The sequence below is a fragment of the Lepus europaeus genome, chromosome 4 (assembly GCF_033115175.1).
Source record: "Lepus europaeus isolate LE1 chromosome 4, mLepTim1.pri, whole genome shotgun sequence".
Classification (NCBI taxonomy): Eukaryota; Metazoa; Chordata; class Mammalia; order Lagomorpha; family Leporidae; genus Lepus; species Lepus europaeus.
The window spans coordinates 165,165,144-165,190,954 of NC_084830.1; the positions used below are offsets into that span (position 1 = coordinate 165,165,144).

General features: G+C 56.4%; 1 protein-coding gene across 1 annotated transcript; it reads left to right on the top strand.

Annotated features, from left to right (window-relative positions):
* The first annotated feature begins 3,058 nt into the window (after positions 1-3,058).
* On the top strand, positions 3,059-19,075 carry LOC133758850 (ral-GDS-related protein-like). The gene is made up of 18 exons (XM_062189986.1): positions 3,059-3,082; positions 4,718-4,888; positions 5,011-5,159; positions 7,887-7,945; positions 10,550-10,566; positions 10,750-10,812; positions 11,820-11,921; positions 12,123-12,316; positions 13,530-13,723; positions 13,862-14,130; positions 14,775-14,990; positions 15,323-15,426; positions 15,873-15,942; positions 17,202-17,276; positions 17,686-17,760; positions 18,283-18,315; positions 18,669-18,790; positions 19,012-19,075. The coding sequence occupies exons 1-18, from the start codon at positions 3,059-3,061 to the stop codon at positions 19,073-19,075; spliced, it is 2,001 nt and encodes a 666-aa protein (XP_062045970.1).
* Positions 19,076-25,811: the final 6,736 nt, after the last annotated feature.

Consider the following 25,811-nt stretch of genomic DNA (forward strand, 5'->3'; position numbering starts at 1 on the left):
TTGAGGCTCATCTACTCCACTTTCAATCCAGCTCTGCTATGACCTGGGAAAGCAGAAGAAGATGGCCCAAGTCCTTGGGCCCCTGCACCTGCATGGGAGACCTGGAAGAAGCTCCTGGCTCCTGGCTTCAGCCTGGCCCAGCCACAGCCATTGTGGCCATTTAGGGAGTGAATCAGTGGATGGAAGATTCCCCATCTCTCCGTCTCTCCCTCTATCCCTGTAACTCTACATTTCAAAAATATAAAAATAAATCTTTTATGAAAAACAGGTACATTTGTTTTGACGCAAAACATTCTTGAAATCCATGAACAGGGACTGGCACTGTGGCATAGCAGGGAAAGTGGCCGCCTGCAGTGCTGGCATCCCATATGGGCACCAGCTTGAGTCCCTTGCAAGCTGGATGCCTGAATTCTCTGTTTTCCTCTCACTGCTGCAGCCAGGACTTCCAGTCCAGTGCCCCCTCGAGTGGAAGTGATGAGAGTGGCCTGAGGTGCCGTGAGCTCTGGCCTGACAGGGTCACAGCATTTTGTGTCTGAATGACCTTTAGTCATTGTTTGTCTCTGAGTGTCCTCTGTGTTTCTTTCTTTCTTTCTTTTTTCTTTTTGCACATTAATGTTTATTGCAGCTCAATTCACAGTAGCTAAGACCTGGAATCAACCTAAATGCCCATCAACAGAAGACTGCATAAAGAAATTATGGGATATGTACTCTATAGAATACAGCAGTAAAATACAATGAAATCCAGTCATTTGCAACAAAATGGAGGAATCTGGAAAACATTATGCTGAGTGAAATAAGCCAGTCTCAAAAGGACAAATATAATATGTTCTTCCTGATCGGTGACAACTAACCAAGCACCAAAGAGGAAACCTGCTAAAGTGAAATGGACACTATGAGAAACAGTGACTTCATCAGCCCTTGCCCTGACTGTTGATGAACAACTTCATACGTTATCCCTCTTAGTATTTTTTGTCTGTTCTACTTAATACTATTGGTTTAATTCTGTAATTAACACAGTGTTGAAACTTAACTGGAAAGTGATCCCTGTTAAATAGAAATATAAGAGTGGGAATAAGAGAGGGAACTCTGTGTTTCTAACCATTGGCACAACTGCTCTCTGCTCAAACACTGGTCTCTAGGCATGGTATCATGAATTTCTCACTCAGTGTTTACATGAAGTGCTGGGATGATGTGTTCTATGCCCCCTGAGATAACGGTAATTGTTCTGGCTTCTGGAATTAACTTGGCTTTGTAATGAACTCCCAGCAGATGTGGTTTTTCCCTTTGTAATCTTACCCCTGAGCACAATGGAGGCCACATGATTTGGAGGTGCTAAATATAAAGTCCAAGGTTCTAAAGCTTAATCGATTTATTTTACAAGGTTATAACTATATAGAGAAAGTTCCAATGATTCTATCCTATGTATCTCAGGTAAATCACACGCCCACAGCCATGTTTACAGGACCTATTCCACTGCCTGATGGAAGAGTTCCTGTTCCTTTGTTCTATGTTTCCAAGCAGGGCTGTGACGTCCTAACCTTTGTCAGAACAGCAGTGCTTGTCCACCAATCCACTGGCTGTGATATTAATACGTACCTACTGTTCTCATCACACACTCCTGGGTGAGACGGGGGGGCTGTGGAGGCCACTCCTCATCACTCATGGTCTAATGGCATTGTGCTCTGGACAAATTTTAGGAGATTCCCTCTTACTTCTCCAGTCACCTCCTGGAACTCATTTTTGTTTTTTGTTTTTTTTTTTACAAGGAATAACAAATTCACGTACATGGATGTCCATGATTCCCACACCAAACCCGATGACTACATCATTGTTCACCCTAAGAAAAGCAGCAGAGAGATGGCTCAGTTCTGTCAGGGGCTTCCCTGACTGAGGAGTCCCCTCCTCCAGCTGTGCCTGTGTCACACAGCGTGGATGGCATCGCCTCCGCCATGACCTCATTTCCTGAGCGCTGTTGTCCATTTGTTCTGGCGGAGTTGGGAGCGAAGCCTGGCACATCTGCCGCCCTGCCGACCTCCGAGCCCGGGTGCAGCTCTGCGGCAGCAGGGTGCACAGACAGTGTGGGATGCAGCCGTTCTCCAAACCTGCTGTGCGTTTGCAGCCGGGAGAATTTGGGGAAATTGCTGTGTCAAACATCTTCTGAGTTGAACTGGCTTGGTCACCACACCTGTGGCTGCCACCAAAGAAGCCCAGCTGATGGGACCATGACCGTGACCAGGCCAACGACCCTAACAACAGAATTTGCTTGTGCTGTGAAAAGAACAGCATATGCTTTCTTCTTAATCTTTGTTGGATTTTTTTGGTACTAAATGGCTTGCTCGAAGGTATGGAGCAGTTGCAAGACCTCGAGTGGATGTTTTGGTTCAACTCCTACAAGTGGCCAACAGCCCCAACAGTCTGAATCATTGCAGCGGATTGGCTGTGGAAGCCATCACTTGCTCTTGGGTCAGTACACTGAGTGCAGACATGTCCACCCACCCGTGGTGAGGCCGTGTCCCAGAGCCAGGCCAGGGCCGGCGGGAGGGCTGGGTGCTGGCCTCATTTCTCTCTCTGGACAGTGAGTGGGGAGAGACCCACAGGTTCCCGGTGCAGCCCTTATTGTGTGTCCCTGGCTTTAATCCCCTCGGTCCTTTCCCTCCACCCCGAAACCCTGTGTTTTAAAAACGAGGTTTATTTTTTTTCTCCTGATTGAAAACAGATTTAGTAATAGGCACACACCAGTACACCAACAGTCGGGACAGGCTGGGCCCACCTTTCTCTTCTCAGCCTATACCCCACAGGCTCAGAGACTGGGCGAGCTGTCGGGGCAGATCTGAGGGTCTGGGTCTTCAGTGGTGGCCAGGGTGGTGTCGAGGCCAGGTTGCAGTCGCTCCGTGCTGTCTGATAGCGTGGTGGTGATAAGGACTCTTCCCTCGCAGAGTATCCACAGAGTATCCGACTGAAGGGACCGGCGACACCCAGTGCCCTGGTTGCATAGGGGTTAACAACACCTCCTGTGACGAGAGTTACGTGAGGTGTAACCCAGATGAACGGTGCGTCGATGGGCTTGCAGAAGTTGTGCAAGGTATGTCTTGGGGATCCAGTTCCTCCAGGGATCCTGAGGTGTAGGTTCACAGAGAAGGTGGGGGGAGGCGGCCTGACACGGGGATGGGGCCAGGATGCCTGTGAGCGGGAGAGAGGCTCCAGTGCTGTCTCAGGGCTGCCTTCCCAGGGCAGGGCTGCTTCCCCTGCTGCTGGCCCGCCCAGGGCCTCCACCTGTGCTGGCTGTCAGTCACCAGGCTGCTTCATTCCACAGGTGGGGGTGGGGTGGCCTCTGCACACCTACACTCTTCTACCTGTCACACTAGGCGCAGTGCAAACTTAGCATACTGGGTACCGTGGAGCAAAGTGGCGAATTCGCCTTCAAATCCAACCAGTCGTCCTTGCCAACGACAGCAAGCGAGTTCTTCCGTGGCTACACAGCAGACCCAGGTCCCACAGCTCCAGGCCAGGACCCTCCTGGATGGGTCCCTGGCAGGGGCAGTTCCTGCAGTTCAGAGCCTTGCAGGCCTGCTCCTCACCAGCAGGGGGCGCAGGCTTCCCCAGGCCATGTGGGCACCAGGCATGGATGTTAATTGCAGTCCTGGATTTCTCAGTGGTCTGCCCGGCTGGCCTCAGCGTCACCAGGTCCTCAGTGTACACGGGGCCTCTCTCCAGCTGGACTCTCTGGGGGTCTGGACAGTGGGCGAGGACCCACAGCTGCCCCCACGTGTCACCCAGAGCAGCCCCCGCCCCCAGCTCCCTGAGTATTTCCCAGAATACTGGGAATCCCCGCAGGCATGGCTCTTTGTGTTTTAAACTCCCTGGGATGTCTACACTGCTGTGGGTTTTAACTCCGGGGCTGGGAGCCGGGCGGTGCGGGGACTTGGCGTGTCCTGTCCCTGTGTCCTCTGCTGCAGAGACCTGGGAGGTTTTTCCTCGTAGTGCTCGACTTGGGTCAACGCCATCAAATGTGAACTTTTTAAATTGTTTTTGCCCAGGGTCACTTTTTATAAAACGCAGCAGAGAAGTGCACAGGTCCACTTCTTCCTTTTTTGTCTCCCATGCGGATGTAGGGGCCCAAGGACTTGGGCCATCTTCTACTGCTTTCCCAGCCATAGCAGAGAGCTGGATAGGAAGTGGAGCAGCCAGGTCTTGAGCTGGCACCCATATGGGATGCTGGCACTGCAGGCGGCGGCTTTACCGGCTGTATAACAGCCTCGTCCCGTGTCTTCCTAACACAGTAGCCCGGCTCCCAGTGCCCAGCCTGGCGGCCGAGGGCAGGAGCCACCCTGCCAGGTTCTGGTGTTCCCCCCAGCCCCGCCCCGGGCTGGCACTCCCCTCCCTTCTCCCCGGCCCACACACTTGCTGTCTGCACCCGGTTACCGAGTCCCTTCTGGCTGCTTTTGCTTCTGCTCAGGGGAAACTGAGGCAGGAGGCAATCTGGTCCAGAGAAGTGGGGTCTGGGCCGGCCTGGATGAGGAGGACCCAGGCCCGATCCTCCTGGGTGAGGCAGGGGTGCCTGCCTGTATACCTTGGGTCGGCTGCACCTATCTGTCACAGCCCAGATGGCTGATCTGGAGGGGCAGCCGAGTTCTGAGCCCCGCTGCCCTGGCCATGCAGTTTGCTGAGTGCTGGTGCGGCCCACTGGGCCGTAGACCTCAGGTTCCCCCGCTTCTAGGGACCAGAGACACTGTGCTGTTCACGCTGCGGGTCAAAGGCTGCTCCAACCGATGGACTATGCCAGCTCCTGTCGACGCCGAACATCAGGATAGGGAACATCGTCTTCCGGCAGCTCATCTGCAGCGACGCCGACCCGATCCCCAAGAACCTGAACTCGGGCGCAGCCCCAGTAGCCGCCCCCTGAGCCATTACCACAGGCGTGGCGCTGGGGCTGCTCTGGCTGCTCGGAGCCCGTCCCGCCCTGGCCCCGCCCTTCGCGCCCGACCCCGCTCCTCCAGGCCCCGCCCCCAGCTCCGCCCTGTCCCCGCCCGCACCCCTCCAGAGTCCCGCACAAGCTACACCTACCAGGACCTTGCTGGCATCTGCTCTTGTCCAGGGAGCCTGGCCCTGGCGAACGAAGGAGCCGGCGGGGGTGAGGACCAGGGGCCCCGCGTGCACGGGTGCGGCCTCGAGGGAACAGTTTTCCGCCTGAAGAGCCAAAGTGACTCCATTAAAAAAAATAAAATAAAAAGCCTTCTCCGTTTCCCGCAGCAGACCCGAGCCCTTGTTAAAGCAGGCATCCAGGCCTTCCGGAGATAGCAAAGCTGACCAGGGACAGCTCAGCAGACAAGGGCAGCTCAGCAGAGGTTACCACACGAGGTGACTCCCTGACCCCAGGCCAAACGCAGACCCTCCCCTCTTTGACTAAGAGCAACCCGGAGCGGCCCCGTCCAGTCAGCAAAGGCCCCGTACTGTAAGCCCCCCGATGCAACCCTGGGTTGTTCCTTTAAAAGCGCTCCCAAACAAAGGCCTGGGCCTTCCTCTGACCTCCGCTGCGTGGCTGGTCAGACGGGGTCCATGCCGCGGCTTGTACTTTCAAAATAAACCTTGCTTTTGCATTTCCGTGTGATCGGGTCACTGATAGCTTCTTGGGGATCCACTTATCTGGGCATAACAGGCCATTAATGAAAGCCGGGGGCCGACCCGGCGTGGCTGCCGTCCTGCTCCTCTGCTTACGGTCACCTCTGCGCGCGTCCACCCTGGGCCGCCCACAGCCTGGCTCCTGGCTCCCGGAGCCACACCACGTCTGGACGTCCCAGGTGCCGCTTCCTGGGAGTTCCAGGACCTGCTCTAAGTATTAGGCGACAGGCAGCTGGGTCCCTGATGGCCCTCAGTGGGGGCCCTGCGGGAGTGTTCCAGGTGGGCAGGAGGCCTGGGAATCGTTCCTGAAGGGTCAGGAGCCTGAGCCGCGTTTCTCACCATATCACTCTTCTCTTAAAAATACTAGGTCTTGCAGAGGAGAGATAGGAGGAGAAAGAGAGAGGGGGAAGCTTGTGTCTGCTGGTTTAGTCCCCACATGTCCATAGCAGCCAGGGCTGGGCAAGGCGTAAGCTGGGAGTCCAGAGCTTCATCCGGGTCTCCCACATGGGTGCAGGGTCTCAAGCACCAGGGCCATCCTCTGCTGCTTTCCCAGGAGCATTAGCAGGGAGCTGGATAGTGGGGCAGCCAGGACTAGAACCAGTGTCCCTACGGGGTGCTGGTGCTGCAGGAGGTGGATCTACCTGCCATGGCACAGCGCCGGCCCTGAGGTTCTGAGTTAACAAACAGAGCTTGGTTAGAAAAAGGCGCAGGGTGGAAATCCATGCCTGTGGGTTGGCCTCTGTCCCAGCAGCCCCTCCCATCCCCAGGGGCCCTCGGTGGAGGGTCGTGTGTGGGGCCTGGGGGCCAGGCCAGGGGAAGGGCTGTCCCTCGTGCTCACAGGGCGCTGGCCAGGGCTCAGCACCGTATCCTGGGAGGAGGTGACTCATCCCTGGCGGCTCCTGCCTTGGAGACAGTGTGGCCCAGGGGTCAAGTCCCATTCCAGCCCCAGAACCTTGGCCCACCTGTGGACAGGTGTGGTCACGGTCTGGCCCCAGAGGGTTGTCAGGGGTGTCAGCCGGTCTCCCAGGGAGGCGCTCAGCTGCCCCTGTGCCCCACCCCCACACCTGCCCCCCTTGCTCCTGTTCCTGCCGGCAGCTCCCACCCTGTTGGCCTCCCTTTTCTGGCCCTCGCCTGCAGTGGCAGGGCTGACCTCTCCTGGGCCCATGCTTATCAGCCCATGTCTATAACGCCCACTGTTACCTGGGTGGGAGAGGGGTCCTGGCCACGTTTTGCAGTCCAGAAGCTCCCAGGCTGGGCTTAGGCAGAGTTGGGGACCAGGGTCCAGGCAGGAGGGGCTGTGAGCTGGGACACAGTTGCTCTGAAGCTGGAGAAGGCACACGTTGGATCCTGTGGTTCCAGGGAGCAGGTGCCCCGAGCCCTCCTGTGAGCTGAGTTCATGGAGGTCAGGTGCGGGCTCCCGTCCAGGAGGAAGGGGGACGGCGGCCAGTGTGGCCCCTGGTGCCGTGGCTCTCGGTGGATCATTCCCAGAAGCAGATTTTTTTCTTTCTCGTCAGGGGAGGGAAGGTCTGCTTACCCATCCCCCAAAGCTGTCCGTGTTCATGGAGCCACACGTGAGGTCGGCTCGGCCATGTCCTCACGTGTTGGGGAAACACGCCAGGTCCCTCTCCTCACTCACTCCCTGCCACCCTCCTCCCCTCCCCAGCCTCTGCTGGCAGCAGGGTGCTCTTCTTTTTCAATATTGTTTTGTTCTTCAAGGTCCCTTGAGATTTCATATGACTCTTAGAGAGGTCAACTGTGTGAAAGATGCAACTTTTAATTTGGTAGCAATTGTATCATTTCTGGGTCATACTGGATGGTGTTGCTCTTAAAAATATTGTCTTGTAATTCATGAGCCTGGCTGTCTTTGCCTTTGTGTTCTCTCTAATCACATCAGCACTGTTGTTTTCAGAGTGCAGTGTTTTCCCTCCTTGGTTGAGTGTATTGCCCAGTGTCTGTGCCTTCAGATGCCGTATGGAGTTGATTCTCAATTTCTAGTCAGAGTGTTCATTGTCAGGGTGTTATTATTCCTGATACAATTGTAAACTAGATAATTTTATTGTAAACTAGATCACTGTTATGTCAGGTTGTCATTTGTGTTTTGTAAACAACAATTTTGTATGTGATCCTGAACCCTGCAATTGTGCTGAGCCCTGAGTGTTTAGTGAAAGTCTCCTCTACACCGGGTCACGCCCTCTGTGTTACAGATCTGTTGCTCCTCCCTTGCAAGCTGGTTGCCTGAATTCTCTGTTTTCCTCTCATTGCTGCAGCCAGGCCTTCCAGTCCAGTGCCCGCTCGAGTGGAAGTGACGAGAGTGGCCTGAGGTGCCGTGAGCTCTGGCCTGACCAGGGTCACTGCCTTTTGTGTCTGAATGACCTTTAGTCACTGTTTGTCCCTGAGTGTCCTCTGTGTTTCTAACCATTGGCACAACTGCTCTCTGCTCAAACACTGGTCTCTAGGCATGGTATCATGAATTTATCACTCAGTGTTTACATGAAGTGCTGGGATGATGTGTGCTATGCCCCCTGAGATAAGGGTAATTGTTCTGGCTTCTGGAATTAACTTGGCTTTGTAATGAACTCCCAGCAGATGTGGTTTTTCCCTTTGTAATCTTACCCCTGAGCACAATGGAGGCCACATGATTTGGAGAGCAAATACCCCCCCTTACCCCCACCTCCAACCTACCCCCCAACCCCCAGTGCCCTGAGACTTCGGTGTCTTCTCTAACTCGCTGTCCCGCTGTCCCGAGGATCACAGCCTCCTTGGTACTGAAAGCTTCCGTGTCTCTCCAGTGTGCGTTGTTACCTGTGGGTGTTCTGTGAGGCCCCACAAAACACATGAGGCACTGGGTTAAGGGAAAGGTTTGTTGTCAGGTGGGGGAGCCCACTGGGTGGGGGGAGGGTGAGAGAATAAGAGAGGGGGAGGCTGAGTAGAGATCCAGAGAAAGCATGCATGTGAGCAGCAGGTCCTCTTATACCTTGTGGGGGAGGGGGCAGGGAAATCGGAGCAGCAAATCCCACTAGAGTGGGGGGCGCTGACACCTGTGGTTGGGCCATCTGGTCACCCGGCTTCTAGCAGTGGCAGCAGGGCCAGAGCCTAGGATGGTGTCTGCGATGTACATCGTGGCACAGATAAGACCTGCCCCATTTTAATAACATTTTCCATAAATGTCCTTTGTTGGATTGGTGAAGGTCATTTTTAAAGGTTTATTTATTTATTTTAAGTCAGTGTTTGCCAGCGCCATGGCTTAACAGGCTAATCCTCCGCCTTGCGGCACCGGCACACCCGGTTCTAATCCCGGTTGGGGCGCCGGATTCTATCCCAGTTGCCCCTCTTCCAGGCCAGCTCTCTGCTATGGCCCGGGAAGGCAGTGGAGGATGGCCCAAGTGCTTGGGCCCTGCACCTGCATGGGAGACCAGGAGAAGTACCTGGCTCCTGGCTTCGGATCAGCAACATGCTCCGGCCGCAGCGGCCATTGGAGGGTGAACCAACGGCAAAAAGGAAGACTTTTCTCTCTGTCTCTCGCTCTCGCTATCCACTGTGCCTGTCAAAAAAAAAAAAAAAATTTGTGGAAATATTGTGGAAAGACCCCTGATGGCTACAGGTTTCTGATGGCTCTGACACACTGCCGTTGGCGGGGTCAGGGTCTGGAGAGCAGCGGGGCTCCGTGGCAAGCAGGCCAGACTTTGCAGCATGGGGCTGAAGGTCCTAGGAGAGGAACCGTGTGGTGCTCAGGAGCCCGCTGAAGCTGACACTCGTGTTTGAAGGCTTGGGGGTGTCTGAGACGTGGGAAGGCAGCTCTGTCCTTACAGCAGGACAGAGTGCAAACACTGGTTCCAGCTCAGAGATTTTGACTGGGGGGCAGCATCTGAGCATGGGAACAACCAGGACCAGACCTGACACAGGGTGGAGGGCCACCCTTGTGGAGAGGAGAAGACCCTGGCCCAGGCTGGGGCTTCCACGAGTCACTCAAACTCCAGGTGATGCCATGACCTTGCCACCAGTTCCACCATTCACTCTCAGCATTCTAAATAAAAGCTCACACAGGAGCTGGTGCTGTGCTCTAGCAGGTGAAGCCACCACCTGCTGTGCCAGCATCCCATAGGGGTGCCAGTTTGTGGCTCAGCTGTGCCACTTCTGATTCAGCTCCCTGCTAATGTGCCTGGGAAAGCAGCAGAAGATGGCCTAAGAAATTAGGGTGCACCTAAGACACTGCCCTTGGCTTTCCTCACTGACCTTAGCTTGGATTTTAGGGGCCTTCCTAAGAAGCAGGCTACTGTCTTTGGGAAATGATAGGAAAAGGAAGTTTAGAATCCAGCTGAGTGCCCTTCAGCCTGGGATCCTGACCCCATCCAGGTCTCCCAGGCACTGAGGGATGGGGCTGTGTTTGCAGAATTGTGCACAGTCAAGGGGATGGCATCGGGGCAGGAGAGGAACAGTCAGCAGCCCAGAGGGCCTTGGGAGCTCTTCCTGCTGGAAGGGTCCATGTCCTGGACCTGGAGGAAGTGACCTCACTTCCTTGGTGACGGGCCACAACAGAACATGGAACTCTGGTAACCAGGCACCACATTCTAGTGGTAGCCATTGCCAGCTCACTTGATAGGAAGCGTTGCAGGGAGAACTATGTTCCCTTGCTGCTGCCCTTCAAGGCGAGGCTCTCGTCGAGCCAAAGCCCAGAATGAAGGTCTCTTCCAGCGTGTAACACGCTGGCTGAGCTCTCACCATGGACGCCTGTGGCCACGGGGGAGGAGGCAGCCACAGGTAACAGGGTTTAGCAGCCCTGGGAAGTCCCGTCCAGGCCCGGAGTCTCTGGTGACCCCGCGTGGCCTGTCCTCCCGTCCCCACGAAGGGGTCAAGAGGAGGGGCCCTTCCTGCACAGCACCAGGATTCAGGCACTGCAGGACAGCTGTGGTGTTGTCCGTACCCATTCCAGGGATGGTGGATGGGAAAGTGGGTGTTGGGGGCCATTTTGTCTACTCAGGGGTTAGCTCTCCTGTGTCACCTGGAGTCCTCCTTGCTGGGGGTATACCCAGATGTCCCCACGTATGTGACCTGGGGAGTGGAAATATTCACGAGGTGTCTCCTGTGGGACACTGACCCCTTCTGGTCTGGCTCCGGGCACTCTGTTTGCAGGGCTCCACGCTGGAGATCAGCAATGATTCCCATGAGGAACTCATCTTCTCAGGCAATGGACAGGTGCGTCAGGCTAACAGCCGTGGCCAGTGCTGGGCTGGGCTGAGGGAGGGGCCTAGGGAGATACACAGGCAGGGACTCAAGATGACCAGGCTGGGCCGAGGACCAGAGCCTGGATATAGGCACCTCTGGGCCCCGTCCTGGTGTTTCCCACCCGAGTGACTGACCACAGTCTCGTTCCTAAGAGATCTCGCCCGTCTGCTGCTCACTGACAGCTGGGTTATGGCAACCCCATGTCGGGTCCTGGTAGGATGTTCAGGGGACAGGGTACTACTGGTTCCCTGGATACGAAGTCAAGAGCGTCCGTGTGTGGGATGGCACTGTTTTCCCACCCATCCCGGGAATCCTGGGCAGGGGTCAGCTCTGCTGTGCATCCAGACCTCCCCACAACCCACGATGGAGAACCCAAACCCCACACACAGGGGTGAGGCTTACACTCAAGAGAGAGAGAGAGAGAGACTACTCCATGCACGTGTCAGCAGCGTGTCCCTGGGTCTCAGCCCTGGAGCCCCCACCCGTCTCCATCCTATTCCATGAGAAAGGACATTTGTCCTGCGGCTCAGCTGGGATTCCAGTTCTCCTCCCTGGCTACCTGCTGCAGGTCACAGCCTCAGAGAGCGCCCCTGGAAGCCTGGTCTGCTGGGCAGTCACAGCCCAGGGCCCCACATGAGGGCGGCTCTCACACAGGAGTTTGCACACAGTGCTGGGGGCTGGATGTCCCTGTGTCTCCTGCTTGTACATGTCCATCTCCGTTGCCGTGTTCTCATGTTCTCCTGTGCTTCTCTGTGTCCTTGTCCCCTCTCCTTATCAGCACAGCAGACCTGGGGCCCACACCATGGCCTGGCCTAACGTCCATTACCTCCTCAGGAGCACATGTGCACATGCAGCCACACTCGGGGACCCAGGTGTCAGAGCATCACCGTCACTCTCACAGGAGCTAATGCCTTGCTGAGACAGAGGCCCAGGCAGCCCTTGCTGGGGAGAGGGGCTGAGGTGTCCCCCTGGAGCAGCCACGGTCAGATCACCGTGCAGAAGGGCTGTGGCCGGGACACCGCCAGCTGCCATCTCTGCACTGCTGCTCCCAGCTGCTGGCCTCCCTGGAGGGATACTCTGCTCTCCCCACTCTCCCACGCTGCTCTGTATGTGGCCAACAAAGTCACTCTGGGCCTTTCATGCCCAAACCAGCAGGGATGTGAGGGGTCACCTGGTGCAGCCGGATGCCCTCTGTGAGGGGGTCTTCTCCCAGCCCAGACTCCCGTGGTCGGGGGTCCCTGGAGCCGCCTCTGACTCCTGTCCCTGCTGGTCCTCCCTAGTTTGGAGGTGTGTCCACACTGCACCTGGCAGAGGTCTGCCCCCTGCGGAGCCTGCAGCCAGGCACCAGGGCGAAGCTGGAGGAGTCCCTGGTCCCGGCCTCCCCAGGAAGAACCATCGCTTACCTGTCCACTCTGCTGTGCTCATATGGCGACTTCAGCACTGTTCCGTATTTCCTGGACCAGATATTCCACAGGTGAGCGTCTGTGCCCTCCAGGCACACAGGGCCTCTGCAGCCCCCTAGCCGTGGCTCTCTGTGCAGGCATGCTCCTCTGAGAAGTGGGGTGGTGTGGGTGTGAGCCTCAGGGGTTGTACAGGAACCATGTGACTGCAGACATGGCAGGGGCCTGGTGCCTGCTCTGTGGCCAGGGCTGCTGGCGCTGCACTCATCCCTCTTCTTCTGGTCTCTGCACCCTCGGGACTCAATAGCCCACGGCCCTCGAGGTTTGGAAAACCCCTCAGAGAGCAGCCCTGCCTTCCCATCTGTAAAGGAGGCCTCCCAGCCCCAGTCCCTGATACAGACAGAGCAGGGCCCAGACACTGGGTGTGAGGCCCAGGCCCCTAAGCTCTCTGGCAAGGGTCCGTGTGGGGTTCATCCCCACAGCACGTGAATGTTAAGCACTCTGGGCAGTCACCTTGCAGACACGTGTCACAGCTCAGCGAGCAAAGCAGACAGCATTCCCGGGGCCTCTTGACCTGGGAGGACCCAGACTCTCCCAGCTGAACGCCTGCCCGGGTCCTGTCCACAGGGTCAGAGGGGAGAGGATTGTCCTCCCATGGTCTTGCCAGGATGTCAGAGCTTAGGCCCCACTAGGACGTCACGGACTGTGGGTCCAGTCGGAGGCCTTCTGTCCCTGCAAACTGTGGGAGCGAAATGTGGGCTGTGGCTGGGGAGGGACAGACAGGGTGTGGATCTCCCACTTCCTGTGACTCCTCTGAGAGCACCGAGGCCCGGGGACTCCCCGCAAAGGAAAGGAGAATTGAGCTGGGAATGGGGTCCTGACCTGCAAAGGAGAGGGGAGGCTGGGGCACAGAGCAGCCAGGGGTCCATGCCCAGGACAGGTGCTTCCCAGCTCCACACACACTGCCTGCCCCCACCCGAGGAGGCCCAGACCTGCAGAGATCCTGAGAAACCTGCACCTAAGTCTGCCTGGAGCCTCCGTGCTGAGCACCAGGGGCCCTCCCCTCAGGAAAGAAGGTCACTGGGAGGCTGTCACCATGGGGTGTGCACCAGCCCTGTTGACCAGGTCTGCCACGGGCGGAGCAGCCCAGGAGGGCTTACAGTGTGGGTCATGCTCTGGACAGACTGAGGCATGCCCAGGGCCCCAGAGCCACAGAGGGGCCAATGGCAGTGCAGTGTGGTGGCCAAGGCCAGCCTCTGACCCCGCTGCCCTCGCTTGCATTCCCAGCAACATGGCTTCCTTCCTGGGACGCTGCAGAGACCTGTATGAGGCAGAGCTCCATGGCCACACCAGCCTTCCACTGCTGAAGATGAAGGTGGGCTGCAAGCCTGTCAGCCTGCCTGGAGGAGACCTGGGGACCCAGGTGTACTTTCTGTATGCCCTGCCCGGACACGCCCAGCACCCTGAGGCCACAGCAGACGGTGAGGGGCAGCGCAGTCTGCAGGTCTCTCAGGGGTGGTGTTTGGGGCCGGAAGCCCCTTCCAGGCAGTGCGACCCCTCGGGGTTTGCAGAGGCCACTGGAAGGTGATTCACGTTGGCGACGCTTTCTCTTCTTCCAGCTCCTGCTCTGCGTGCAGGGCCACCACCCTTCCGAGCACTGGCTCTCGAGCCAGCTGCAGCACCGCTGGCTCAGCCAGGACCTGCTCCAGAGCCAGGGCCAGCTTCCCCACGGGGCCTGCCCCCATGCGCACAGTCAGCACCAGGGCCAGCTCCACAGGCCTCCTCTGGATGGGCTGGGCCTGCAGAGGAGCTGGCTGGGGCGGAGATGGTTGACATCACCGCCTTCTCCCCCAGGATGATGGCAGAACAGCTCACGCTCCTGGATGCGGTGAGCAGCCGGCTCTGCTGGGCAGGGCCAGGACCACGGCGTCCCTGTGGCACCTGCCGTCCCACACAAGCCCTGGCCAGAGTCAGCACAGGCTCCATGTCTCAGCCCCAGAGGGACCCGGGCTCATTTCTCATGTCCTAACCCACCTGTCCCCTGTGGACAGCAGAGATGGGGCACACTCATGCCAGGTGCACAGAGCGGCAGACAGAAAGCTGGGCACGGTGTGGCCCGGTGGTGGTGGAGGGCACTCACTGAGGTGCAGCCAGGCCCCTGTCCCTGCCGGTCAGCCCAGAATGCCTTACCCCTCTCAGCACTGATTAGGCTTCAGAGTTGGACGGGGTCCCAGAGCAGACACACAAACAGAGCCCCTTGTTGTAGCTGCCACAGGGAGGTGCGCTGGGATGGGGACAAGGAGCACAGGGCTGGTGGTGATGGGCTGAGGGATGGGGAGTTGACCAGGACACCCGGGAGAAAACACCTCTGTGTCTTCTCTCCAAGAATGGGCTCTGGGCCATGGGGCTCGGGGCACCCTCAGTGGGCTGCTGCTCCCACTGCTGTGAGCCCCATGCACAGCATCCTGGGAGTGTGGGCACGGTGCACTCTGAGTGGGGGTGGCTGTGCCCATGGGACACTCTCCTCCCCAGGAGCTGTTCCAGAAGGTCATGCCCTTCCACTGCCTGGGCTCCGTCTGGACCAAGAGCAACAAGAGAGGCAAGGAACACCTGGCCTCCACTGTCCATGCCACCGTCCAGCAGTTCAACTGCGTGACAAATTGTGTAGTCACCACATGCTTGGGGGACCCCAGCAGGAAGGCCACGGACAGGGCCCGTGTGGTGGAGCACTGGATCAAGGTGGCCAAGGTCAGCTGCGGGCAGCCAGGGCCCTCGCTCACTGCACTCTGGGAATGGCCATTTTGCTTTATCAGCCCTCGGGAGTACAACCTGTGGCTGAAGACCCTGCATAGACCCTGGGCCCTTCCTGGCAGGGAGGGGCCTGACCTGACTCGCTTCCCCCAGGGGTGCATGCTCACCTCCCACCTGAACCTCCGTGTGGGTTGAACCCAATCCCCTCCCTGTGAGGGTGGCCATGGTTCCCTCGTGCCTTCCTGTGGCTCCGTGGGCATCTGATGCAGGAGGGGGACGTCAGCCCAGGGGATCCAGGTGACTTCTCCCTCATCCGCTCTGCTCTCCAGGAGTGCCAGAGCCTCAGGAATGTTTCCTCGGCCCATGCCATCCTCACTGCTCTACAGACCTCCCCAATTTGTCGCCTGCAAGAGACGTGGGGAGAAGTCTCCAGGTGGGTGCCTTCTCCCACAGGAGCACCAGGGTGTACCTGGGACCCTAGGACTCAGCACTAACCCCATGATCTGGGAGGGGCCAGACGTGGACTCTAAGGGGAGGCATGGGGAACGTCACCTTCGAGACCCCTGGACCTTCTGCCTCATGTTAGCCTCAGGATGCTATTTGCTTTGCTGTCAGGCACCAGTTCTTGAATAGTGCTCCTGGGCAGCACCGGAGCTCCCTGTGCAGGGGAACTTGAGGCAGAACGGTGCTGCTCCGTGGAGGGGAGGGGCCCAGGAGAACCACTTGAGCTCCCCCCCGTCCCCTGGGCCCCAGGGCTTAGGGAACTCAGTGGAAACTCACCTGGGCCGAGTGCATCCTCCTTGCTCTCCAGCAAAGGGAGCTGCACTCACCACCCTCCCATCACACCAAGTAGCTCCTCCTGGTTTCCCATCTCCACAGGAAAAGCTGCAAAAAATTTGAGCGCCTGTGTGAGAAGGACAATGGCTTGAGCAGGGATCGGCTCACCAAGGTAGGGGGCTGGGAGGTGGGGCAAGTGTTTGGGGGTAGGGTGAGGGGTGGAGTGAGGGCCTGGGGCAGGGGTGGTGTTGGCCAGCAGGTCAGGCTCTGTGCCCCTGACCCCACCCGGGCTGTGTTGCAGAGTGGCAGGAAGGGCTTCCCTCCTTCCACCGGGTGACCTCGGTTCCTCAGGAAGCCAGGCCCTTCCTGGGATCTGCCTGCCCAGGACCTGCATGGGGAAGGCCACCCGCCTGCACTGGGGAGGGGGGAACCGAACACGAGTGTCCCAGGGCCCATGGTCCATGGCTGCTGAGCATCAGGTGCAGTGGGCACATGAGAAACAGATGCACCTGTGGCTGTGATGCCCGTCCTGCCCTGACCCACTGCCCATCGCCTGAGGTCCTGGGATTCTCACCCTGCCCAGTACAATGACATCATCTCCAGGTGAGTGAGGAGAAGCTCCTGGGGCCTCCTCACACATGGCTGTCGCCTCTGTCCTCACCACATCTTAACGCCTTCCACCTAAGGGAGGAAGCAAAGTGTCACCACCCAGAGCCTGTGCAGGTCCTGCCTGTCACTCAGAGATGATCCCTGGGGTCCACTCCCTGAGTGGCAGGGGAGATGTGCAGAAGAAGCTGTGGTTCATCCTCAACCTTGCTGGGGGTGGGGGGAGTACCCAGTGGGGCTGGGTGGCCAGCACCTGTCAGCCAGGCCTCCTGAGACCACCTGGCCCTCTCCCTCCATGGCTGTGCCTGGCCAGGGACCAGGACACAGAGAGCCCTGATGGACTCCTGGACAGGGGTGCAGCTGGAGTTGGGGTGAAGCAGTGGGGTGCCGACAGCTGGGGGCAGGGCAGGCTCTCCTGTGTGGCCCTGGGCTGGTCACTGCCCATGGCCTCTGATTTCTCAAGTAGAGGATGGGGCTGATGAGCCTGTTGTGCAGGGCTCATGGGTCGGTGAGGCACCAAGAAGAGTGATGTGTGGTGCAGGGCCTGGCCTTCCTCCCAGGGGACAGTGAGGAGGCGGAGGAGGGCAGGCGTAGGATGCTGAGTCAGGACAGCGGGGGGGGGGGGCACCCAGCACCCTCAACCGCCAAGGACCAGACCCAGGGAGGCCCCTTGCTCAAGGTGCCCCCAGTGAGGGTGGGAGCCACAGCATCAGGACGGAGTGTACTTGGGGGAGGGTTTCAGACATGCAGGGCCCCAGCAGAGGGCCCAGGTGTGGGCAGGGGTGGGAAGGACAGGCCCTATGACCCTGACCTTGATCCTGGCAGAAGGGGGCCTTCAAGCTTGCTGCCCAGGAGAACAATCCACAGAGAGCCCAGATGAGGCTGCGGAAACAACAGAAGGTGCGTGTGCCCGGGCGAGGGGACTCCTCCGTCACACCGGGGCCCGAGCCACAGGAGCAGGGCTAACACCTCCAGCCCTCCCTGCAGTCCCCACGCTGTCTCAGTGGCCTCCACCAGAGAGACCAGAGCCAGGGCCTGGGGCAGCTGGGCTCTCAGTGGACTTGGGGCTGAGGTGGCACTAGGGGCCACATGGCCTGTGTGCCCTTGGACATCCCAGCAGGAGTCCTAGGGGTGCCTGCTGTCCTGGGAGTAGCTGGGAGGATGGAGAATGGGGGAGGCTGCCAAGGTCCTAGATGGCTCCCAGGGGGAGACATGAGCCAGGGTCCAGGAGCTGGGGTGGAGGGGTCTCTGGGGCAGGGCTCGGGTGGCACCTGAGAGCAGGTGCTCATCACCACCCCCTGTGGCACAGGGAGTCGTCCCCTTTCTTGGCACTTACCTGAAATACCTGGTGATGTTGGACACTGTGATGGGGGACTCTGTGCATGTGAGTGATCCTGGGGCAGGTGGGGTGGGCCCGGGTCCCTGAGGCTTGGGCAGGGGAGAACCTGGACTGCGTTCTTAGCCTTCAGCGCTGCCACCCCTTCTCCTGAACCTCACAGCCGTCCCTGGGGCTGGGGCTTCACTTCCTCTGCCCTGTGAGTGTTGGGGCCTCCAACTGGGTGCCCCTCCATCTCCTGGAGGGACAAAGCTACACAAGATCTTGGCTGAGCCTCCTTGGCCTCCCCCTCGGGTATGCTCCACGGACAGGAGAGAAATTGGGCCCAGCAAGGTCAGGAAGCACTGACATGGCCAAGCACCCTCGCCCATCCCAGCCTCTGTTTCCCTCCTGTCACCAGGCAGGGTGAGAACAGCAGGTGCCTGAGCCTCAGCTGCCAGGTCCCCTCTCCAGAGCTCACCCAGATCCTTGTCCTTTCCCACCCACATCCCCTTGACGGCCTCATGAAGGGGAGGGTCTGGGCTGGGCCCCGGCTGGGGGCGGTTCTGATGGACTCTGTCTGCCTTCCAGCAGGCTGACATCAGCTTCGAGAAACTGAAGAAGGTGAGCAGCTGTGGCCTCACTCAGGGCAGGAGGGCACTGGGGGTCACAGGTGGTCCCGGTCGGGACCCCCATGCTTGACCCCTGAGCTTTGCTTTATTAGGAGGGCTGGGTGCACATGAGGGGGAGACCCATCCCTAGGGTGGGTGCGAGTAGAGGACTGGAATCAAGGAGAAGCCCCTGGGGAGGGGCTGTTGGCACCCCCATCAGAGGCCAGGGTGGGGCCTGCATGGGCTGGAGTGGAGGAGGCCTCTTTAGAGGAAACACCCAGAACCCTGCGGCCCATCCCCTACCAGGTCCCCACAGCGTTCCCAGCCCAGGCCCTGACAGTGTCCTGTGTGTCCCTCCATCCCCAGGAAATGAAAGTCCTGCAAGAAATCCAACTGCTGCAGGTGGCAGCTAGCAATTATTATTTTAAGCGTGATGAGGAGTTTGGTGTGTGGTTCCGGTCTGTGGAGTATCTCACTGAGAAGGAGAGGTGAGTGATGGGCAGGAATTGGGTGAAGCCCAGTGGGGTTGGGGATGGGGAAGGCTCTCCCTGCTGTGCGGCTGGGGGAGCACCGTCCAGGTCCCCTGGTGGCAGCAGGCCCTGTCCCGTGGGCACTGCTGGCCCCCAGGACTGCAGCTCCTGGACAGGCCCTGGGAGGGAGGCCTGAGCTGAGGCTCTTGGTGGACTCATGGCTGTGCTCTCTCCGTTAGCTACGCCCTGTCCCGCCAGCTGGAGCCCTCTGCCAAGAGGCCCGCAGCAGCCTCAAGGCCATGAACACCATCGTGATGCCCTCGTGACCGAGTGCTGGGACCTCATGGGCAGATCTGAGCTCATTGTGAGCCTGGTGCCTGGGACAGTGGCCTCCCTGCTGTGAAGCTGAGGCCTGCGTTGTGTCAGTTTAATTGCCCCTTATGTTTTCTCCTTTCCCCCATTGAACTATAGTCACTGTTAGTAGCTCCCTATTCGAGTTTTATTAAAGTTAATATAAATATGTTGCACCATGAGTTTCATGCTTCCTCGTCATTGCTTCCCCGTAACTGAGGTTGTGAGCGGTGTTCCACCGTGCAAATGCGCCGTGGGCATGGGCCCCTCCTAGTTGCGGCTCCTGGAGCTGCACCTCGCTGGGTGAGGTTCCCTGAGGATCTTCTCCTAAGGGGAGCTGGCAGATCATTTGGTGCCTGGTGTAAAAATCCTGCCTCGCTCCTCTTGCACTTTCTGCCCTGGGTTTAGGATGTTGGGTCCAGCCTGGCCTGGCCTGGCTGTGGTGGGCATATGGGAGGTGATCTAGCAGATTGAAGGTTTCCTCTCTCTGTTTGCCTTCCAAATAAATAATAGACAGGCTGGTGCTGTGCCTTCTGGGCCTCATGGTCCTCCAGGAGGCCATCCAGATCCTCGCCTTCACTGAACAGCTCCCCACTCACAGGGCACACGCGTGGCTTCTTCCGGTCCCAGTGGCTGGGTCATCTGTTCCAGGGGAGGACAAGGTACCCCACTGAGTGGCTCCCAAGGTGGCCAGCACAGCCAGGAGCAGAGAGCAAGAAGCCGAGCGGAGAGGGGGAGGTGTGTGGTGGGCAGGAACCCCTAGGGGCAGGGCCGGGGCCTTCAGGGCTGGCAGGTGTGAAGCCAGAAGCAGACAGTGATGCTGGGCCTCTGGTGTCAGACAGCCTGGGAAGCCTGAGCCACAGGTGTCAAAATGGCAGGCAGGGGCCAGGCCTCATTTGCTTTGGGCCACCAGGCACAGACCTGAATACACCTCCAGTCTCCTGCTGTTATGGGGGGAGCTCCTGGCAGGGACCCCAGCCCCCAATCTGGGTGCACAGTCTCACTCGGGAGGGAGACCCTGGCAGGGACCCCAGGCCGCCATCCCGGAGCCGGGTCTTACTAGGGGTCACGGAGACTCCGCAGTCCTCCCCAATGATGAACTCTCCATAGAAGCCAGTCTGGCCGGGGTCCAGGAGGGACCAGTCCTCTTCAGAGAAGCACAGGATCATGTCCTTGAAGGGAGAAGCCCGGCTCTGAAACCAGAGGCCAGGCCTGGGTCAGGGGCTAACAGCACACCGTGGACAGACGTGGAACCAGGGCCACGGCCAGCTGGGCACTGTCTGGTGAGGGCCTGCTTCTCGGCTCAGGGACCTCCTGGGCCGGAAGGTTCTGGTCCCGCCTCCTGGGACCTCACACGGGGGTCAGGGTTTCATTCATGAAACCTGGGCACAGACGTCCTCACCCTGGCGCTCCAGCCCCGGCAGCCCAGGCCCATGTCCTCCTGGCAGGCCAGCACGGTCCTTGCATCCCGACAGCCCCGTCTGGTGCAGGTGGCACCTGTGTCAGGTGTGGCTGCAGGTGTGACTGTGGAGACGACTGCTCCTGCCGGGAGTGGGATCAGGCACATTCCAAAAGGGAGAGATGAGGGACAGGAGGGACAGGTCCCAGACAAGTCCCACCCTGCAGGCGGGACAGCAGCCCTCTCTGGGCCTGCATCTGGGCCTCCAAGGCTCTGTGGCTTTGGGCGGCCCTGCCCCCACGCCACTCAGTGTCCCAGCTGGGACGTCCCTGAGTGTCCCAGGCTGGGTCCAGGACAGCGACTCCACCAGTCAGGGACTCTTGCACTGAAGCTGCCCCGGGAGGCACAGCGTGGGGACTTGGGGCCAAGTGTGGAGTAAACCAGCTGATGGAGTCAGCCTGCCTCTCTCTCTCTCTCTCTCCCTCTCTCTCTCTCTCTCTCTCTCTCTCTCTGCCTTTCTAATGCACGCTCACAGGGCCACACCTTTCCAGCTGTCTCCTGAGCTGCCACTCTCATTCTCCTTAACACAGACAGCCTGAGAATGTCCCGGGTCTTCAGGCTCTGCTTCCCTTCTGAGTAACAACTCCATCACAAATCGTTCCCCTTGTCTCACGTCCATCACCCACAAGGTCTGCCTTCCACAGGGCACGGATCGGGGCACCCCCGCGCAACCCCTCCCCCGTGTGACCAGGCTTCGCCCACCCAGGTGTCCACCAACAACCTGTTCTCACTGCACAGGACCTGAGCTTGGCCCCCGAGGATGGTGCTCCCCTGGCCCCGAGCCCTTGCCCGTGAATTCACAGCAACACAGCTTTTTCTAGAACACAGCCCAGACCCTTCCAGCCTCTCCACAGCACCCGGCTCAAAAGCCACTCCCACAGGTGGTCTGTCAGCTGGCACCTGCTGCACACAGGAGCCCCAGCAGCACACAGCTCAGGGCCGGGTGTGAGAACCACGGCCTTCAGCTGAGGTGGATGTCCCCCTAGATGGACATGAAGCCCCCCAAAGTGGTGGTGGGCGTGGACAGTTTCAAGGAGGTCAGAACGCGCCTGCTGTGCATTCCTGAGTGCCGCTTCTGCACGTGTTCCCCCAGGAGCAAAGCCTCACTCCTCTTTCACAATCTCCTTTCCTCTACTTCAAATGTGTGGGTCTGCTGTTCATCCCGAAAGTTACTGGAATATTTCTTAGGGTTCTAGAAATTTTGGAGAAAAGCACTCAGTGAACTTTTGAAATGCTGATGCATTCAAAGCCTTTGGTGCACCTTTTAATGTTACGATTCAACCCCTCTTCTCAGGACCTCACTTCTTCAACTGCTCTGAATGTGAGGCGCACAAGAAGAACCAAAGCAGAGGCTGAGCAGCTTCTGGAGCCAGGTGCTGGGGCAGGCCCCCTTCCAGAGGACAACTGAGGCCCACAGCCCAGGCAGAGCAGTGCCCCGAGCACTGGAACCAAGACAGTGCCGGAAGCCGCGTTTCCTTGCTGTGTCTCTGCTGAGGTTTTCTTGCTATGTTTGGAAATGTTAAACAACATGCTCTTAAAAGAGGGATGGATAAAAAAGAACTCACAAGGAATATTAGAAAGATACCTTGAAATGAGTAAAATTGAGTCATGACAGTCCAGAGACCACGGGTGCAAAGGAGCAGCACTCAAAAGGAAATGTGTAGCTATCAGCAACTGTGTTTTAAAAAGAATAGGCCAGGTCCTGGCACAACAGGTGAGCCGCTGCCAGGATGCCACACTCCATGTCCGAGTGCTTGGCTTGTCCAGTTTCCTGCTAATGGGAGTCCTGGAGGCATGGGTGATTGCTCAAGAGGTTGGGTCTCTGCCACCCACATGGGAGACTGTGGAGAAATTTGGCCTAGTCCAGCTCCAGCTGTTGCAGATATTTGGGAAATTAACCATCAGATGGGAGATCTTTCTGGCTGTTTCTCTCTCTCTCTCTGTGTCTGTCTCTGCCTATCAAATAAAATAAATAAATGAAAAAAATAAGTATCTCAAGTTAACACTCCAACATTACACCTTAAAGACACAGGGAGAGAAAAGCAAAGTAAAGTTAACATTCATAGAACCTATGTCGTAATAAAAGATTTGAGTGGACACAAACTGAGTATAGGATAAGAAAACTACAGAAAAGCAATGAAGCTAAAAGTGTGATTTGTTTAACAATCAACAAAATAGGCAAATCTTTTACCTTTTGATGGGAAAAAAGACACAAATGCATAAAACCAGAAGTTGAAGGGAAGAATTATCACTGAATCTACAGCAACAAAAGAGCTCTCCTAACACTGCACTCTGGAGAGATGTCACTCAGGTGGTGGGGACGAGACACAGCCCTCAGCCCACAGCACAACAGACACAAACAGCAAGGCACAGAGCCAGGGAGTCCACAAAGCACCTGCAGCAATAGAGAAGCACACGGAAGGAGGGGACATTCGCGGGTGGGTGCTGGTGCAGCCAGGCAACGCTCAGGGACAGAAAACACGGACAAAGGGAACTGAAGGGGCCACGTGGTGACCGCAGACGCCTGCAGCTTTCCCGCCTCCACCCCTCAGGATGCCAATCCCACCAGGTCCCACTGAGGCAAACAGCCACACACACAAGGACCAGCCACAACTGAACGCAACAGGAAAGGAGCCACTGCCCCCCAGCCCACCCAGGCCCCACGCACAGGACCGGGCTGCCCCATGATCGCCCACTCTTCACTTGGCTTCCTGGCTGCAGATAGCAGCTCTGCCTTCATGTCACTCCTGCCTTTCTCTTGCTCCCTTGCTGACAGTCTGAAATACTGAGGAATACCGTGTTTCTTACAAATAATGAGTAAGCATTCAGATCACGCCTGGCAGCCAAATAAACCTGCAAAAACCATCTAAGAGTCACCTTTTCTCAGAGATAAACAAACGGAGAGAGAATCTATGTGATGATGATGGTGTAATGTATGTGGATAAATTGACATTTTGAGATCTGATTATTGTTTATAGCCTTGTCTACACTCCTGAGGAACAGTGGTTTTCCTAGCTACTACTTGTTGAATTCTTCATTTGGTTGGAGTTAAGCTTGTGATTAGAAAGTAAATTCAAAGTATGCCATTGCAAAAATTAAAAGAAAAGGAAGAAGAAGGAAAAATGGGAGTGAAGGAAGGAGGATGGGAAATATCATTATCATGTTCTTAAAACTGTAGATATGAAATACATGACATCTGTTCCCTTTATATTAAAATTAAAAAAAAAACTATAAACAGAACAGATTTTAGAAACTCAGAAAGAGATTTGGCTGAAGGACCAGGTGTTACATTCACCACTGAAAACCAAAACGCCTGCTACAGTTCATTTGTAGACCCTGTTCCCCACCCCCACCCCCAGCTCAGAGGCTAAGGGGGCGTCCACTCTGCAACCCTCTTCTAGGAACTCTGTTCCTGCCGCCCATCCTCTCTCAACTTCTCCTGGCAGAGGGAGTCCCCAGGCCATCACCACTGCTTTCACAATGTCCACTCATTCATTCCTGTGCTTGCTGTAGCTTTTCCAGAGTCCCTCATTGCTCAGGCTTCCTGCTCCATGCCTGGGTTACCTGGGGATACCTTTTGGTCTGCATGGAGACCAGGCAATGCCCCAAAGGCCAGGTCTCTCCACATCGTAATTAGCAATCCTGGCAGGAGTTGTAATTGTTCCTCTGAGATGCATTTTCATGCAACTCAGCAATTGTGTTCCAGAAGCCGTTCCTGGGCTCAGTGCTGAGTCAGGGCCAAGCTCGTGGTGGATGTGAGCTCTGAAGGGACCATACTTAAGCCACATGAAGGAGGTCCATGGACAGACAAGGAACTGGAGTCGCTGTGTACTTTCGGGGTCTCCAATGATTCAGTGCAAGCCACCATTTGAACATGACGAGCCCATGTGAGTAGCTTGGACTAGCTTCATAGTTGCTGTGAAACTGTGGCTCGACAGGGACATGCAGGATATAAGTGATATATTTAACTATTTTTTTATTAAACTTTTATTTAATGAATATAACTTTCCAAAGTACAGCTTATGGGTTACAATGGCTTCCCCCTCCCAAAACTTCCCTCCCACCCACAACCCTCCCCTTTCCCGCTCCCTCTCCCCTTCCAATCACATCATGATTCATTTTCAATTCTCTTTATATACAAAAGATCAGTTTAGTATATATTAGGTAACGATTTCAACAGTTTGCCCCCATATAGCAACACAAAGTGAAAAAAAAAATACTGTTGGAGTACTAGTTATAGCATTAAATAAGAGTGTACAGCACATTAAAGGCAGAGATCCTACATAATATTTTTTTAAAAAATTAATTAATTTTCTATGCCATTTCCAATTTAACACCAGGTTTTTTTTTTTCATTTCCAATTATCTTTATATACAGAAGATCGATTCAGTATATAATTAGTAAAGATCTCATCAGTTTGTACCCATGCAGAAACACAAAGTGTAAAAATACTGTTTCAGTACTAGTTATAGCATCACTGCACATTAGACAACACATTAAGGACAGATCCCACATGGGATGTAAGTTCACAGTGACTCCTGTTGCTGACTTAACAATTTGACACTCCTGTTCATGGCGTCAGTAATCTCCCTAGGATCTAGTCATGAGTTGCCAGGGCTATGAAATGGACACTATAAGAAACAATGACCTCATCAGCTTTTGTCCTGACTCTAGATATACAATGTAATACTTTATCCTTTTTAGTATTTGTTGTTGTTGTTGTTGTTCTAGTACTAGTGGTTGAACTCTGTAATTAACACACAATTATGCTTAGGTGTTTAAATTTTAACTGAAAAGTGATCCCTGTTAAACTTCAGAGTGGAAAAAGAGAGGGAGGAGATGTACAATTTGGGACATGCACAATCGGACTTACCCCAAATGGTGGAGTTAGAAATGTGCCAGGGGATTCCAATACAATCCCATCAAGGTGGCATGTACCAATGCCATCTAAATAGTCCAAGTGATCAATTTCAGTTCACATTCGATGGCTCTGATAGGTCTAAGAATCAAAGGGATCACACAAAGAAGACAAGTGTCTGCTAATACTAACTGATAGAATGAAAAAGGGAGAGAAAGATCCAACATGGGAAGTGGGATACACAGCAGACTCATAGAATGGCAGATGTCCTAAACAACACTCTGGCCTCAGAATCAGCCCTTAAGGCATTTGGATCTGGCTGAAGAGCCCATGAGAGTATTGTAGGCATGGAAAGCCAAGATACCATGGAA

Coding starts and splice junctions, on each gene's coding strand:
- LOC133758850 (XM_062189986.1), top strand. CDS start 3,059: ATGGGCTTGCAGAAGTTGTGCAAG. Junction 12,317..13,529: donor CTGGACCAGATATTCCACAG/GTGAGCGTCTGT, acceptor TTGCATTCCCAG/CAACATGGCTTCCTTCCTGG. Junction 14,991..15,322: donor ACTGGATCAAGGTGGCCAAG/GTCAGCTGCGGG, acceptor TCTGCTCTCCAG/GAGTGCCAGAGCCTCAGGAA.